The sequence below is a fragment of the Cyrtonyx montezumae genome, unplaced genomic scaffold (genome assembly GCF_038088225.1).
Source record: "Cyrtonyx montezumae isolate F1298 unplaced genomic scaffold, pur_monq_1.0 scaffold_10, whole genome shotgun sequence".
NCBI lineage: Eukaryota > Metazoa > Chordata > Aves > Galliformes > Odontophoridae > Cyrtonyx > Cyrtonyx montezumae.
Window position 1 is genome coordinate 35,469,003 of NW_027071826.1, and position 18,147 is coordinate 35,487,149.

The window sequence follows — 18,147 nt, forward strand, 5'->3', positions numbered from 1 at the left end:
GTGCATTAACTCTTTGATCCCCAGTGCACTACATGATGTTATAATGTTGAATACTGATAACAAAAAATCACAAAACCATGACAGTGGTTTAGCTAAGTAATCTCTAAATGCAAAATTGATTTTAATGAAAAGTGATGGAGGCTCATCTATATTAAGGAAACTGTGGTGTTCATTTGTTGCTTCTACTTGAAGTTGTTAAGTCTTTGAGGAGTTGTAGTTCTTGCCAAAAAATAGAATAGATGAAGGAGTGTTAGCTGTGATTTTTTCCTTTTAAAATCCTCCAATTCTCCAATTCTCTTCATTCTAACCAAGACAGAAAAGAGATAATATGGGGCCTGCACTTGTGGCAGAACTGTATTGAATCTCCTTTTAAAATAGTTAAGAAATTATATTTCAGTGGTTTGTGGATTGTAGCCACTGCAATATGATTGCACTGCTATCTTTTAAACTAGTTACATTCTGATTTCCAAAACTTGGAGCTGTCTTACAATGAGACATACAGGAGATGACCTGCAGAATGGAGCAAGCAGGCCCTTACTCATGCTTATTGCTTTGGCCTCACTTTTCTGAGAGGCCAGTGTGTTTTTACTCAGAATTTTGCTTTAATCTCAACAGCACAAGATGGCTGCAATCATTCGATAACTTTCAAATTCAAACTCCAGTGGACATTGATGATTTGTTATCAAATTCCATCTACAGTCAATGTCAGTTCTGTAGCTACTTCCAAAGTTCTTAAACTAGAAGAAATCTGATCACACCACTGTGTGTAGTTTGCATTTTTAACTCTGTTTCTTTTCCTTGTACAATCCTCTCCCCTACACTCCCAGTTCTCTGAATGGTTTCTGAATCATCTTGAAACTATTTCACAGCAGGACGGGGAGAGCAAAACTTTGCAGAATGAAGGCAAAGAACGGAGATCATGGTTGTGTGTTAATAATGCTTATAGAGGACTTGAACCTTCCATGCCCTGAGAATATTGAAGGTTATAGAGCAATAAGGAATTTTCTTCTTCCCATAAAAGCTTCCTAGGCCAGCGTGAAGAAATACTGCATACGTTATCTGGGGAGCTAACAGCTTCCTTTGTGTAATACTGGATATGTATTTCTTAATATGTTTGGGGTAGAAGGAGGGTTTTTGAGTGCTGCTGGGGAGCAACATACAGTGATCTTCATAAAACCAGTTACAATGGTATTCACACAGCCATCTCTGTAGTGGGCAACATGCTGTGGTTTTGTCTTCTACTGTAAAAACTAAACCTCTGTTTATACCAGCAAGGCATTTCTAGACTCATTGAAACACCATGTGGTCTGAAATTACCTGATCAGACTGAAAAAGCCACTCTTAGCGATTGATGCTTATCTCTGAGGCTTCATTACTTTTCCCTAAGCACCTTAGAGGACTTCTGCATGGCTATTTACCATCTTCCATTTACCGTATTCCATTGTATGCCCTTCCCATCTTCCTGAATGCTAGATTTCCCAGCTCATAACTCTAAGAAGCAGCTTTATTTCAGAGTAGAAAGGGGTCTCAATATGTGGCCTATTATATCCATATCAGCTTGCCTTACTCTTTTCAAACAGCTATTGTGTTTTAATAGGGCCCTGCCTGGCAGGGGGAGTCCTTAATTCCTACTATGTAAGAATGGCCAGCTTGAGTTACAGCAAACTGCAGGATGCTGCTCTGATCAAAAGGCCTCTGTTTTTAGAGATTCCTCCCCAGCCCTTATTTTGCTGCTGCTTTTTTTTTTTTTTTTTTAAATCCTGGGCTAATAATTCAACACGGTAAAGTCATTTTATCTTTTTATTTGAAAGTTTCAAGGTGTTAAATTACTGACCTAGCAGAGGAGAAATCAACGGAGAGAACTCTAAAAAGATAAAGGGATTCCGGGTAATAAAGAGCAAGCACAGCAACTCCTTTCATCCTTTCCTTCTCCACAATCTGTAAACTGGTCTCAGAGGGTTTGTTGCAACATAAGAAGGCTTGTTCGCTGCCTACTCTGAACTGTCACAGGTGCTGTGGTTCATTTCCTTTCATATTGTACTTGGGATAATCTCTGTACCACCTGTACTAATGCTGCCATGAATACAGAGATTGCTGTGCCTGTACCAAAAAGACTGAAAACAAATCGTTAGCATTTGTGTCTCTCCCTCTTTCCACACCCTTCAGCTGAAATAAACTTGTGCGGGTGAGACAGAAAGCACTGCGAAAACTCCCGTCTATTTGCAGCGTTACATCACTCACCAATATGCTAAGTGTTAATGATTTCCTATCTGCCAGTTGTTAAGAAAGGATATTTCCTCAAAGCCAGTCATCAAAAATAACTTTCATCATCTGTTTCATCTTAATACTGCTAACACATTTCAGCGGAAGTGCCTAAAAAATACTGTTAATTTCGTTAGAGGAAGATGTTGATTTCCTTGAGGCTGATCTCATTGTCCCAAATATTATCTATGAATTTTAAAAAGCACACAGTACAACAGCTTTGCGTTGAGTTGTGCTAATGTTCCTACACTACCTTCCAAGAGTTATAAGGAAAGAAATAACCTAATGATTGGTCAGCATATTGCACATAGTCTAGTAAACTTAAACTAATATGTGAAGAATAGCGATCTTATATTAAGCCGCATTCATTCAGCAGTAATTATTCACAGCAGCAGCGAAGCTGGGATTTTTTTTTTCTCAACGGTGTCTGCTGCTTTAAGTGTTTCCTCTCAGGGCTAGTTCCAGGCAAGGTAAACCTCACTTTGCTATTATAGAGCGAAGCCTTGGGGTGAGTGTGATTGGTCGCTTGGGGATGCTTTGTGTGTTGATGGGTTATTTAACAACAGAAATTGCCTGAATTTTAAAGCCTTTTGAGTTCCAGTATTTTCTATTGCTAGAGCTAGTTCTTTGTTACCCATTGTACCATAGTCTCTAATCCTAATACTCCTGATTATCCTTACTTACTGTGCTTTTGGTTCATACCAAAAGCACAGTAAGTGCTTGGGGCTCGTGACCTGGGTTCCTTTCAGAGGAGCTAAATTGGAAGATGTGTTCCAACTGCAAATGAGCATGCAGTCCATGGGACCAAACTAGAGCTAGTCCAATGTGCATTTCAAGAACAGCAAATGCTGGAATACCCGAAGTGTTGATATCAAGTCCTCTGCACCATTTCTCCCTACAAATGTTTATTCCATCTAGCCGTAGCTTCTTTGAGTTTGAGTCTACCTTATTTTCACTTAAGGCACTCAATTCTCTGTTAATGATTTGGACACCTGTGGGACTGGGAAGAAAAGTCAGCCAGGGAAAAAAGGTCCTCATGCTGGAGAAGCAGCTTAAACCTTCAGAGTGAGTTTTCCCTCTTTCAGCATGATCTTGATAAAAAAGTGCAAACGGTACGGTTGTAAGTTAAGGAACGATGGCCCTTGTTCCTTGCTGTCTCTTTAGTAGAGGAGGAATCCCGTTCACTCCTTCAGTTCTCTGCATGGTAGCCAAAGGTAGCACCAGCTAAGGGGATAGCAGGACCATAACAAGCTCTTCTGTCCTTCTTGGGGACACAGGGCTCTCTCTGCATTGTGCATAGTTCGCTTTACAAAGTTCAGCAGGCAAAGGCTAACTACTGTAGTGAGTTTCAATTGGGATGTTACCATAGCATCCTGGGATTTTTACAATCTATTTAGAAGTCCAAAGGTTTGAAAAGAGTGCTTGAATGTTTCTGAACTCTGGCAAGTTGCCTAAATGTAATTACACAAAAGACAAAGCCCCACTGAAAGCAGCTCTGTTTGGAGAAGCAGCACCTGTGTGCTAGAGTTCCCAGCAGAACCACTTCCAAGGGCTGAGGCTGTTTTATCACAGACTCCTCCCAAGACTTTTCTTCTTCTCCCAGGCACGTGCTGTCCCACAAGTGCAGACAGGATGTGCTGCAAGGTGCAGCTTTCTCAGCAGTGCTGTTAGAGGGGATTTGGTACTGTGGACTGGCTGCTTTAGGGCATGTGAGGGTGAAGAGTGACAAAGCAAGACCTTGAAGCCCCAACTGAAAAAACTTCTTCAAAGTTTCCAACTGAGCTAAGACTTTGCTCTATCTTTTTCTCAACTTTCTCCAGATTATCCTTTAAGTGAACAAGGGAAGCTGTTTTGTTAATGGAGTATCCAGTCAGGTAGCAATTTTTGTGTGAAATATGAGTGTTGTAATGGACTGAGGTTACCTAAGGAACATTTGTTTCAACTTCTAGTCTCAGTTTCTGCCAGACAAATAAAATCTTGTCATTAGTAACTACTGTTAATGTTCTGATTTGCCTGCGCTGTTTCCTGGTAACAGAGGGCCAAGGCAACCTTTAAGTCTTCAGTAGGAGGCTATGAAACCCACAGCCTTGTTATAAGGATTTTCTGCAAATGACCACAGAAAAACCCGAATGGAGGAATTAACCAGATAAATGAGAATTTATTTTTTTCTGCTTTTGTTTCTCGGTTCAGAGACCAACTTTTAATTGAATGAGGACAAAATAATAATGTGTTAAGATGCCCTAGTTTGGTCCTAAGTCTTTCTCCTGCACAAATGTACTGTTAAGCTCTGGCCACTTGACCTTGCTAAAGGAATGAGTTTTTCAGTGGGAGGAAGGCAAATAGAGGGACGAATGAGCACTCCTAAAGGAGGAATCTCAGCAGATGTTAAACTTGCTGAGAAAGTTGGAACTGTTTGTTGCCTTGCTGTTGATATCTTGCTTACTTAAGCTGTTCCTCTGGAATGGTAGCTTGTTTTATTTCCGTTTTGAAAAGAAACTGGAAAATACATCTGTTTAAGTATTTCTAAAATTAAAGGTAATGTGTTGATCATACCACATACATGCAGTTGGAATAACTGCAATAACTTTTGGTTGTCTTTTTGACCTGCAGGTCACTTCTACTTGCCGTGTTTGTAGCTTCATCTCTGAATTATTGTTAAGGAAAAGATGGCTGAATTATTTTTGCACTACCACACTATCAGCTAGAAAATAATTGTAAATATTTTAAAATATATAGTTTGTTCAGAAAGTATGATTCTTGTCTCTTGTAGTGGTGTTGATCCTTTGCAAGGCTGGATGAGTCGATTTGTCAGTACACAACCTTCTGGATAGCTCAGCCGTGAGCTGCTGGGAGGTGGCTCTTCCCTTTAAGCTGAGTTGTTACAACCTATAAAAAGGAATTTATGTAGTAGAATCTCTGAAATGTAGCATCTCAATAGGGATAATATTCTAACTCCTGTGGTTGTAGACTTGAGCTTTTAGTGCAGAATTCTCCTATTGTATAATTAAGCAAAATCTTATTGCAAGAAATGAGGAATTAGAGAAATATTGTACCTTTTTTGATCACTAGCTGATGGCCCTTAGATGTCAGCACATCCAGATGTGCTGGTGTTCCAGCGTACTCACCCATTCTTATAACTGAGTAAGTAAGAATAAATTGTATTAAACTCTTCTGCTAAATAGTTTTAGAGCCATCCCGTGCTGAAAACATGAGTGACTTGAGCTTTCACTTCTTAGGGCTTAGAAGCAATATAATAGGGCTGTTTCCCGTGAATTAATAGTATGTTACTTTGTGTCTGAACCTTTCCATTATAGATGTACCAGGATCTGCTTCCAGATAGTGCAGTACTGTAGTTGCTCTGAGCAACATAATTTGGGTGCATTTAGATGTGTCATTGCTCAGCTAACCCTCTCTGTTCCTTTCTCAGATATAAACTTCTCTGAGTATTCTGCAGTTCAGTGGTCAGATCTTTCTCATTCCCTCAGGGGTCTAAACAAGCATACTCTTGCCTTCATCTTCTTTCTTTTCCTAGAAATCTCCCCTATTATATGTCATCTCTTTAAATGCTGCCTTCTCCAATTATACCAAGTTTCTTTATTTTCTCTTTTATATTCTTCATTCTTCCATCAGCCTATCAAATCATCAGTAAAACAGTGCAAATAAGAAATGAAAAAAGTCTTATGGGCTATGGTTTGGGATGAGAAGTTCTGAAATCCCATTTCCAGCTTTGTCACAGTGATCTTGTGCAAGTTAAAGTGTGTTGCTTTCCCTTTCTCTGTACTTATTCCCTCTGAAGCAGTGAGCTAGAGCACTTTGTAATGAATACTGTTCACTTACAGTGATAGTCATGGAAGCCTTTCCTCTAATTTTGTTGTATTTTGATCAGGCACAGCATATACTTACTTAAATCTGTTACTAGAGTGACCATGCTTTTCTCTGACTTGCAAAGCACTGGTTTCATAAATATGAAATAATTTATTTGTTCATTATGTTTACAGAAGGAGTATTTCTAATTCCAAACTTCAAAGATCATGAGTGTTTCTTAATCATAATGTGATTCTTTGTACTTATTTTGTGTGAATTTCCTTCAGAATGGGAGGGATAGAACCAGTGCTTTTGACACATGACAGAAAGTTTTGATTACTGGGACATAAAAAAAACAAATAAAAAATTCTTATCTGAAAAAGTTATGTTGGCCTTTCTCAGGCCTCCCATTTCCCCAGCTGATACCTGACTTTAATTTTGCTTGTCTCTGATATAATTCCCTCTCAAATGTGAGACTCTTTTCTGAGCTAGGCAGCATTAAAAGGTGATTTACACTAGTTATATTTAAGGGGATGATTTTAAAATTGCAAGTTGAAAGGACTCCCACTGACCACTGGATTTTGTCTAAAGCAGAGATGCTACCTACAGAGAGGTTCTGCTATGATGAAAATAAGCTTATATCTTTTCCATTAGTTCTCTAAATTCGCTTCATTCTCTTTCATTAATTTTCCAAATTTGTGTGGGCAAGTTAAGCTGCTGTCCCAAGTGAATATTTTTAATGATCTCTCTGGAGTGTTTGAAAGCTTTGTCCCACATGCATGATTCAAAATGAGGAGCACAAAATCCATCTTTGAGGCAACTCTATCACTGTACCTTTGGTATATAATGTTTATATTTGCATTTCTATTGTTCTTACATGCTGAGCTTCACCATACCCAAAGGAGAGCTTCTTACACTTCAGAGAAAGCATTTTAAGACAAATGTTTACTATAATAAGTTAATCTGAAGTGCTTGCAATTCAAATATGAGAAATCTGCTCTAAAATACAAGAGTCTGAATATCAAATCAAGGTAATAATCAGGTACTGTTTCCAAAATGCACTAGTGCAAAGTATCACTTAGGGAAGCGCCAGTCTACTTTTCATGACTACTGAAGTAGATTTTATACATTTAATACAGTCATGTTTCAGTTAATTAACCTAAAAATTACATCTAGAGGCTTCTGTTCAATATCCTTTGTTTTTGTTTCATGGCTTCAAAGAAAACTGTGGTGAGAATGACAATAAAATATAAATGATGCTAAAAGAAAGAGTATCTTCTGATCAGACTAACAGCAGCAATTCTGAGCCAGCCGTTTTCTAGTGGGTTGGTCTCAAGATTTTAAATGGCTCTTGGATACCCCTTGCTGGGATTCTTTAGAATGAATTTTACTTTCACAAACCTCTAATTCCTATAATTAACTTTCAATGTGCGGTTTTTGCAAATAGTCTTGCCTCTAGAGGACAGATGGATATAAGCTTTAAAGACTTGGTTTCACAAAATATAACTGCCAGTGGTTTTCTTGCTACTGTTCCAGCTGGCCCCAGAGCATCTGCATCGGTTCAGCTTTCTAATGTTCTCTTGTTTTTACTTGTCTCCACAGTTTTAACAGCGTACGTCAAGGAACACACATTTTGTTCCGTGAGTTCAACTTTGTCCAAGCTACCCCTCATAACAGGGCATCTTTTCTTCGGACGTTTTGGAGATGTTTCCGAACAGTGGGGAAAAATGGAGGCAAGTATTCCAGTCCCATTACACTGATAACAAAATTGTTAGCTAGACTACTGGTGCAGCACAAATGCTGACACTGCACATCAATCTAATGTACTAAGTCTGTAAAAAGACACCATCACTATAGTGGCCTGTGGAATATTTAAAAAAAAATAAAATGCCCCAGTGTAAATTAGCATAGGAGCACCTTGTTGCCAATCCTGCTTCCACTACAGAACAACTCATCGAACAACAACAGAGCAGAGGGAGGACATCTGTGGGCCAATGCATGATGATACAAAGGAAAAAAATACAAGTGCTGGGGGTCATGGATGAAAGTGGGGTAGAAGCCTTGGAGATGGTCTGAATATAGAGTACGGAGCACGAGGTCAATAAACACTGCTATTACAAGGCAGGTGGGGTACTGAGTGCTTTGACTAGGAGCTCTGTGGGATGTATGGGTTATAGCATTGTTGGGCTGAACTGTGGTGCACATGGGCACCAAAGCTGTGCCTGAGCTAATCCTGGAACTTCTCCTAGATGACATTACAGGAACCTGGTGGCTGGAATGGGGACCACTGACAGCTGTGTGACCTCTTCTCCAACCTCGCCCACAAGATAAAAGATTCAATGCCAAAATAACTATTCAGCACTGTTCTATCTTGTCTAGCTATTCTTATACTGCACACACTAGAGTAGGTACTGGAGAACTGGACAGAGTACAAAATAAACTCATGTAACTGCATGCAACTAAAATTAAGCTTTGGCTTCATTTTTTAAGTTTAGAATTTTAAGCAGACATAATGAATGTTGCTGTACAAATGTGAATTTCAGTGGTTTGAGTTCTTTTTTTTTCTTCACTATCAGTCTTACTTGTTTCAAGATATTCTACCTCACTTCTTGTTGCAGAGAAGACTTAAGATAGATCTACAGATAAATCCTTAACTTCTGGCTAAGACTTCTGCTTTTGATGATCAGAGTTTTCAAGACAATAAACAAAGAGATGGATTATTTGACATATGTTGTTTTAATATCCTTTGAAATTTGACAGTTATATTTAAACTTGACAGAATAATTAGGTATTGAAGCAAAAGGGTATGCTGTCTGTAATGTTGTCTTACTAGTGATAGATACTCTGCTGTGTTCTAAATCATATATATTGGTTCAGGGATTACATTTTTAAGATATGTGTAAATTGTATGGTACTAATCTAATGAGTATGCAGTGTAGACATCTATGATATAAGGTCAGATCATTATCAGGAAAAGTAGAGTGTAGATTCCTGGAACACTTTTATGTAGTAAAACTGAGAGATGATAGAAAGTCATCCAGCAGAACTGCGGCTTTCAGTGGTGAATGTTGCTGATAACTTGAGAAGAAGCTATCTGATGGAAGGTACTCATTCTACACTCAGTGCACATGATCAATGAGCTTTGTCTAACATTTAACATTTGCTAGGTCATCAGTACCTTAATTTGTTAGAACCAAAAAGTTTTGGCTACATAATGTGCCAATTTTCTATTACTTTTAGCAATTGTATGTAAATACGGAAAAGGCCTGGGTGAAAATGTGGTCACCAAGGTACTTTGCTAGGGAATGGGGGAATCGTAAGAAAAAAAGATCAGTGCTACTGTGGTCTTAAAATTGAGTTCATGATATGTTTTTCTGACTTCAAAGTCAAGTGGCTGCAGCTCTTGATCTGAGCAAATATGGCATGTTTACCTGTACACTTATATGCTTTCTTCTTATGTTAACTAGAAAAAAAATAAAAATGCATGGCTTCAGAGAAGTTGCAGACCAAATTTTCAGCCATTCAGCCCAACTTCTTCTTGTTCTCTAGCAGTAATTACAGTCTAGAACTTTGTTTTTATTCATTTTATTCTTCGTTTTATTTGCTCTGAGATTTTTATCCCTAATGCATTACAGGCATTAATTTCTTAATAGAATTTTTCAGTATGTCTGCAATTAAAATATTTCTGCTATACTTGCACAACAGAAGAATTCAAAAAATTCATGTTATTTTATGCACTAAACTCCATTTACTAAGAAGAAACTGCCACCAAACTAGTGCAACATGATGAATGAAAGATGATCATTACCATCCTAAGTCATGGGCTAGACCTGGATTTACTTCTTTTAAATGCTCTCTTTTTGAGTGAAAGAAGTAAATGATAATGTAATGCAACAAACTGTAGCAACCAGAATTGAGATCATTAGTGTTCTGAACTACAAAATGTCTCCTTGTGAAATAAGTCAAACTGAGCAATACCCAAAGCAATTGAGACTTTCAACTTGGAGCTTTCTTTAGAAGTGTGGATGGTGATATGTATTCTAACTAGATTATTTCAGAAATTAGTTTTAAGGGTTATTTTTAATGATCACTGAGATAGAACACAAGACCATATGTACATATAAAAATAGTTATATTTGTTGAGCTTGCACAGAATCATAACTCCGTAAACAGTATGTTGGTGCAGCATCTTATTTTGTGTTGATAGAATTATGACCATTTTAATATCATTATGTGCAGGAGGTAGATAAATTAGAGTCCTGATAGGATTACCATAAGCAGAATTTCTTACACTATGCAGCGTCTTTAGTTTGATAGGTTTTAGTTACATTGCTACTCATACTCTCTTTTGTTTGGAGACTGGATTTATATCTTTTTCTGTCTCAAAGTAGCAAGGAAAAGTCTCTAGCTTCACTAAGTGTGAAAATAAGTTTTTAGGAAAAAAAAAAAGGAAGGTGATATACTAGATCTACTTTTTGCAAGATTTTGATTTCTATTTATTTATTTATTTATTGCTTTGTCTGAAGCTCAGAAAGGTGCAGAGTTCTGTTTTCAAGTATGCTTAAGCATATCTGGGATTCCATGCAGTTGGGGAAAAATACAATTGAGTTTATTTTAGGATATGATCCATTGTCAAGAAACTGTTGTGGACTTTTAAGAAATTTCTTCCATTTTATAAACACTTAGCAATGACATGCAGCACTCACAGAGGTGGTTAGAGGACAGCTAGTTTGTGTGTTGAGAAACACAGAGCATAATGCTTGGTTAGCAACAGATTTCTCCCAGAGGAAGATAAAATGACCAGAAGTGTTGTTTTCCTTCTGCTTAGGCTTAAATTGACCTCTTGGAATCTAGCTGACCTGCTCTTTTGAGTTGTCTGTTCCTCAGGACTCTTTAATTAAAACTGTGCTTTCTCAGTTTAAACAGCCCCTGCAGAGTTCTGCTGTAAAGCTTCATAAGGTCAACATATGCCTCTCCCAACCCCCTTGGCTTTCATGTCTTGTTAGTTCTGTTTTTAATTAAAAAGATTTTTCCTTAAATGCTTTCCAGCCAATTAAAGATATTTTGCACCGAGAAACTTGTTCCAGGCCTGATATATTGAGAAGTGAACAGAAAGCTCCATCTGAACCATTGGTACTGTTTTTCTAGAGCCCCAGCTTTCTTCAGTACTTTTCAACAGCTTTTCTCTCTCTTTTCCCCCCCTTAGCTTCTTTCCTTTCCTTTCCTTTCCTTTCCTTTCCTTTCCTTTCCTTTCCTTTCCTTTCCTTTCCTTTCCTTTCCTTTCCTTTCCTTTCCTTTCCTTTCCTTTCCTTTCCTTTCCTTTCCTTTCCTTTCCTTTCCTTTCCTTTCCTTTCCTTTCCTTTCCTTTCCTTTCCTTTCCTTTCCTTTCCTTTCCTTTCCTTTCCTTTCCTTTCCTTTCCTTTCCTTTCCTTTCCTTTCCTTTCCTTTCCTTCCCCTTCCCCTTCCCCTTCCCCTTCCCACCCTTCCCCTTCCCCTTCCCCTTCCCCTTCCCCTTCCCCTTCCCCTTCCCCTTCCCCTTCCCCTTCCCCTTCCCCTTCCCCTTCCCCTTCCCCTTCCCCTTCCCCTTCCCCTTCCCCTTCCCCTTCCCTTCCCCTTCCCCTTCCCCTTCCCCTTCCCCTTCCCCTTCCATTTTTATTTTTACCATCTATTTAAAATTGCCTCTAGGAAAAATAGCTGTGGCCTGATACCTTAGATATAGTTCTGGAATGGTTCAACACAAGATACAGGGTCAGGAGTGGTTGTTAATTTATTTAAACACACACAGTATTGAAGCATAGAAGTGCTTCAGAAAAGTGTGTTGGAATATATTGGCTAGGGACCCTTTTTGCAGGGCATTACATCCCCTTCAGGCAAACAGTACTGCTACTGTATCAGAATAAAATCTTACGTGCTTGTGTCTTGTTTCATGTTCGTCACGTGGCATAATTGTTGAGGTTCTAAAACCCTCTTCTTTGTTAGTGTCATCCAAGCTCTTGCACATGTAATTCCTTTTTTTAATTGTTCCTTCTCCTTTTTTTTTTTTTTTTGCTCTCTCCTTTATAAATTGGCAGAATCCTCTGTCCTTTCTTTCTTGTTACTAAAAGGAAATAGGATCTTCATATACTGCTACTGTTGGAAAGTTTTTATTAATCAGTAAGGATTTGTAGTATGTGCTAGAGATGATTAAGTGATGGATTTTAATATAGCATTCTTTGGAGGCTCATTCTGAAGTGAAATAGCCTTATCCAAAATGATTGATCTCCAGCCTTTGTTCGCTTTGTAGTTTCATTGCCCTGCAGTTGTAGCTGTTACTATTTATGATTTGTTGATGTAGCTATATCTGGAACCACAGACGAGTTCAGAAATATCAGGACAAAGAATTTCTGATGTTGAGGAGAAATAAGTAGACAATGTTACAGATGTGGTGAGGTATATCTATAGGTATTGTAAGTTAGAACATCTGCATTGCACAATAAATTGGGTGCAGTAATCACTGTAGTAGTAGCACATGGGTCAGTGGTCGTGTCTTCACTCGGTCTCTTCTTGAATTTAGTCCATGCCATTTTATTTGTGCAGTTTGTGAAATTCAGTATGGTACAGCAGAAGGTATCATTATTAATCCGTTTCCCCATCCTCAATATTGCACTTAATTTTAACTGTCGCTCTGAACATGCATCAGCTCATCTTAATTTCCAGATGTTTTTTTTTCAACTTCATAACTTCATATTCTAAATTTATATCTCTTTAATACACTTCTTTTTTTTTTTTTTGCAAAACAATAAGTTTATCTGTTTTTATAACATTTTTCTGGCTATTTATGCTTCTGACAGTTCTTTGCTGGTTATGTCACTGGCAAATTGAATTAATATGTTCTTTATCTTTTGTTCCAGCTAGAGCGAAACATTTAAATGAGCTTGTACTCAGTCATCATTGTTGCATTGTGTTAAGCAATTATCCAAAATTCAACTGGCAATAATTATTACCATTTGCTTTGCAGTCTTTTGGCAAGCTGCCAACCCCAATGACAGAATCCTTATTCAAACCAACTGAGATGGATTTTTTCAATTAAGTTCCTTAAGGCTTTTAGGTTTCAATATGGGCCTGGAGAGTTAGTTATTCCAAATTGTGGGGAAGTTCCTTGGAATAAAATTAGCTCTATGTTGTGTGATCTGGACTGGGATTCTTAACTCTCCATGTTTCCAGTGTTGAATGAAAGCAGTCTGTCTCTTTTCTTAACATTTGACAAATCTTTAGAGGTAGTCTACACACTATATATGCATAGACAACTATCTAATAGACACTCTTTCAAGCACTGGCTTCATAAACTGTTATTTTTTAGGATGGCTGCACTGAAAGTAATGCCTCCTATTTTATCTTGGTCCATGACATCAGAGGTGAGTGTTGGTGGCATGGCAGTAGAGGTTGAGCCTTCTACCAATATCCCATTACATTTTGTTGCTGTGTGACAGATGGCAGCAGAGGGGCATTCTGAAAGAGTGGCATCTGCCATGAAAGTGTGTATGAGACGAAGGTGTGGAACTGAATTCCTCCATGTGGAATAAATTGCACTTATTGACATTCATAAATGCTTGCTGAATGTTTATGGATATGAGCAGAATGAGACAGTGAGTGGTGTCTTTCAGGAGTGGTGAATGCAATATGGAAGACAAGTTGCATTCTTATGGCCATGCACAGCAGTCACACAGTGGAAGGAAAACTGTCTTTATCAGCTCCTCTGCATGAATTAATGGATTACTACCAGGGAAATGTGTATGTTCCTGTGTATTGGCTTCAACGCACTGGAAATAGTGGCAGCAGTGTTAGAACATCACAAAGTTTTCACCAGATGGGTTCCATGAATGCTCACAGAGGAACAGAAAGAATAGCATGTGCACATTTGTCAGGACCTACTGATCCAGTGCTAGGCTGAAGGTGACAGATTCCTGGATTGCTTTGTTACTAGTGATGAGATATGGTGCCACCAATAGGAACTAGAATCAAAACTCTATGGCAGTTCATGAAGTGGCAACGTGTGAATTTCCCATTGAAGAAAAAGTTCAAGACACAGTCCTCAGCAGATAAAGTGATGTGCACTGTCTTTTGGGGTAGGAAACAGGTGATTCTTCTGGACTTTCTGGAACCTAGACAAACCATCAATGCTGTATGCCACACCATGATGCTGACTAAGCTAAAGGCACAAACTTCCAGAGCCAGGACAGAGAAGGAGGCAGCCTCTTTCCTGCAGCATGATAATGCCTGGTCCTGTACCAGTTTGAAGACTGTGGAGCACATAGCCAATCTCAGCAGGCTGTCCTGCCACACCCACTGTGCAGTCTGGATTTGCACCTTCTTAATTACATGTGTTCAGGCTGATGAAAAATGGACTGTGTGGGCAACATTCTCCTAACAATGATGGTGGCATAGCAGCTGTAAGACAGTAGGTCAACTCCACTGATGCATATATCTATGAGTGAAGCATGCAGGCTCTTGTTCATCACTGGTGAAAATGCATAGCTAATGGTGGTGAGTATGCTGAAAAATATTGTTTTGTAGTTGAGAACTTGCTCTATCAATTAGTGTTATTGTGCTCTAAGTGCCTCTGGTAGTTTCTATGGAAAAAAAAAAAAACAACAAAAAACAACCAGGATGTATTGCTTTTGGAGCATCTTACCTATACTATACTATTTCTTGTCCACTTTTTAGCAGTAAAGATGTTCAGAGGTAGAGAATGGAGATATACATCTTGTTTTCTTCTTATTCTTTTTACTGTGACTTTTACAAAGAAGTTGTAGGGAAGCAAGTACTTCTGTGAAGTCCACATCTGCTTTCAGTCCACTGTTGTCTCTTAACTTTCCAGAGATGTGAAAGTGAGAAAAGAGTTATCTTCATCCCTTCTCACTGAACAATGAAATATCCATTCCTAAATGGCTATTTTCTAGTGTGCACCTATGCTGTTTAATGCAGAGTTTACGTAGATAATCTAAGCTCAGGATTGATTGATATTTCCAAGTACAATCCAGCACTATATTAAAATTCTAGCTTGGGATCTTGAAGTTGGAGAGGCACATTTCTTCGTCAATAGCCTGAAACTAGTTGATTCTTTTAGCAAATCTGTTGATATGTGAGCAGTGTTATTGTGAGTCAGTGTAGCTAACGGATGTAGAATAAACTCTGCTCTGGCACATGTGCTGAGCTACTTTGCAGTGGAGATGCAAACTGAGAAAGAGCACTGTGAAGAGAGAATATGTATTTGTGTTTTGTGTAAATAATAGGACCTTCTTTCACACACATGCAGTTAGTTCTTCAAAGTGGCCTCCATGCTAGATGTCATGGTAAATGAAGGTCTGTCTGTCTATTTGTCTGTCTATCTGTCTGTCTATCTGTCTATTTAATATTGTCATCCAGCTGTGTGGATAATCTCTGAACCAGACTTTTGCATCTTAATTGTTCCAGCTGCTGCTTATAGATTTTCTATCTGATTTTATTCATAGTTTCCATCACTGTGACTTCACTTCATAGTTTTCACAAGTTACTCCTATTGATTTACATAATGTGCTCCTGACTCTAAATTGGACCATATCCTATTGGATGAAACAGGCTTGATCTATATCTAAAAGTGGGGTTTTTTTTGGTTGTTTTTTTTTTGTTGTTGTTGTTGATTGTGAGTATAGACAACTACAATCTCTCGCCCCTGTTCTTCCACTTCGTTAGCTAGTTACACTCACCAAAACTTGAAATGAAGTTATTCTGGTAAAACAAGCCCAGAAATACCATTTATTTCTTTTGGAAATGTATTTTCCCCCTGTGGCGTGAGAAGGCTGGTGTGAGCTGAAATTCTATTTCTGTAACAATGTTACCAAACTCTTCCAGCAAATTTTGTTCTTGCTAGGATGGATAATTGGTACCTGCACACTCATAATCTGTACTCCACATTTTGTTTTGAGGTCTTGGTGCCATTTAAGACGCCCTTGATTGACTAGAAGTGTGGTGTGGAATTAATGTAGTTAAACAGTGCAGCTGTGCTTAGGTGTAGAAGTTCTTACATAACCCTAAAGTTGACTTCCCTTATGAAACTATGTAAGACTGGTTTAAATAAGTATGATCATGAATAAAGGTGTTTTATATGTTTAAAAAGATTGAGTATTCTACTCTGGTATTCATCCTTGGAGAATTCTACATGAATGTCAGTAGAAGTGATCTGCATGCATGATTAGTACTTTGATATGCTGCTACTACTTTCTGAAATGGCAGTGAGGTGATCTGCAAAGAAATTATGAGATATAGTTAGTAATATTTATAAATGAAGTCTGATCCCTTTTAAATTTGTCAAAAAGACATGATTCTTATGTTGCACACCATGACATCCAACTTTGCCAGCTGAACTGAGAATTATTTGCCTTCAGTGGTCTTACTAAGGACAAACCTTATCACCTCTGATGGTACAAAGCTTCTGTTTTGCAAAGTGCAAAATGAAGAAGTGGAAAAGTTAAATGTCTTCTTCGTTACTCCTTTACCAAATACAGTCCCTCCCTTTGATCCTTTTCTTTCATGGGGAACTAGGATTGTATGAAATATTCCCTAGTTCAGTGAGGTAGCTTTTCTAAATGCAGATAGCTGCAGTTCACGCTAAAGAAAAGATAAACTTTTTTTCCTATCAGCTACAAAGACTTCTCAAAAATAAGTAATAGGTGTTTGGTGTCTTCTTCTGTTCCTGCCTAATAACGCAGAAGTACACCATAAGGATACTTAACTGTAACTGATATTTCTGAAGCAATGTTCTGTTATACAGCTTGCTGATGCTAAGGATACTGAACAGTGTATTTGTGCTGTAGGAAACTCTACTCTGAGTTTTCAGTGTATGTTAAGTATTATCTAGAGACTTAGAACAATAGTATATGATTCTGAAGACAGCTCAAGATACAGATGCACTAAGGAGGCATGGAGCTTAGTCACTGCTGTGTAGTGTTTCTTTCCAAATGGTTTCTTCATCAGAAGGAATTCAGTAGAAAGAAGATTAAAAGTTGTGAAGACAGATATTTTGGATATAGGGGAGGGAAAAAAAGACCTTATTGGGTAGAAAAATCTGAACATAATCACAAAACTGTGATTAGATGTTAGAAGGAACCTTTTGATCAAGCAGGGTCAGATGCAGCATGTTGTCCAGGTCAGTGTTGAGTTGGGTTTTGAATATTTCCACAGATGGATGCTTTGTAACCTCTCTGGACAAACAGTTTCAGTGTTTTACCACCCTCAAATTTCAGTGTGACCAAGAAACCACTGTTGAGCAAGCCGCTGTTAAACTAGAGCATTCAAATCACACTGTTCTTTTAGTGACTGAAATTTTAACTAGAAAGTCTTTCTTCACCAAAAAAAAAAAAAAAGAAAAAAAAAGAAAAGAAAAGGAAAAAAAAAAACCAACAAAAAACCAACCTACGGGAATTGCTAACGAACCAAGTGTGAATGAGTATCAAAAGCCTATTTTTTTCTTTCTTCTCCTTTCTATAAGAGATTGAATGTCTATGAAATTAACCTAATCACAGACTTTAAGTTCTTCTAGATCAAATGCTGTTTCAGTTTCTCTCTTCATTTACCTCTTCATATATGATTTGTTGTGTGTATGACTGTTGGTTTCTCTGCGTGACCTTTCTCAGTATTTTGTAGTTAATTTCAATTACATTTAATAAAAAGTAGGACTCAGATAAACTCCTGAAATGGTTTCTCAGGTATAAAGACAAAGACCTCAGAAATACTTCATGTGTGGGAAGAGTTTCAATAGAATTTCACACCATCTGAGACTTCAATGTCAGTTTAGCCAAAACCCACAAATCTGTAGCAGAAAAGCTTTGTAAGTTCCTGTGCTCACCGAACTGCTTGTTAAAACTCTTCTGAGGTTTTCCTGCATTAAGATCTGGGCCCAGAAGCATTCGGAGTTTACAACAGCTGATTTAATAAACTGGTATCGATTCCTTTGTAGAACTTGTGTATGAGCTGTAACAGTGAAAATAATTCCTTGTACTCTATAGCCTCTCTACTATTGCTTCTTTTGCTTAAGCAACACTGGGGACTGAAGAGAATGAGGAA

General features: G+C 38.1%; 1 protein-coding gene across 1 annotated transcript in view; it reads left to right on the forward strand.

The window, feature by feature from the left end:
- Positions 1 to 18,147, forward strand: part of CSTPP1 (centriolar satellite-associated tubulin polyglutamylase complex regulator 1) — a 79,955-nt gene that overhangs the window by 20,017 nt on the left and 41,791 nt on the right. The window contains exon 3 of the mRNA XM_065754913.1: positions 7,669 to 7,799. Within this exon, the coding sequence (XP_065610985.1) occupies positions 7,669 to 7,799 (131 nt within the window). The remainder of the gene's footprint in view (positions 1 to 7,668; positions 7,800 to 18,147) is intronic.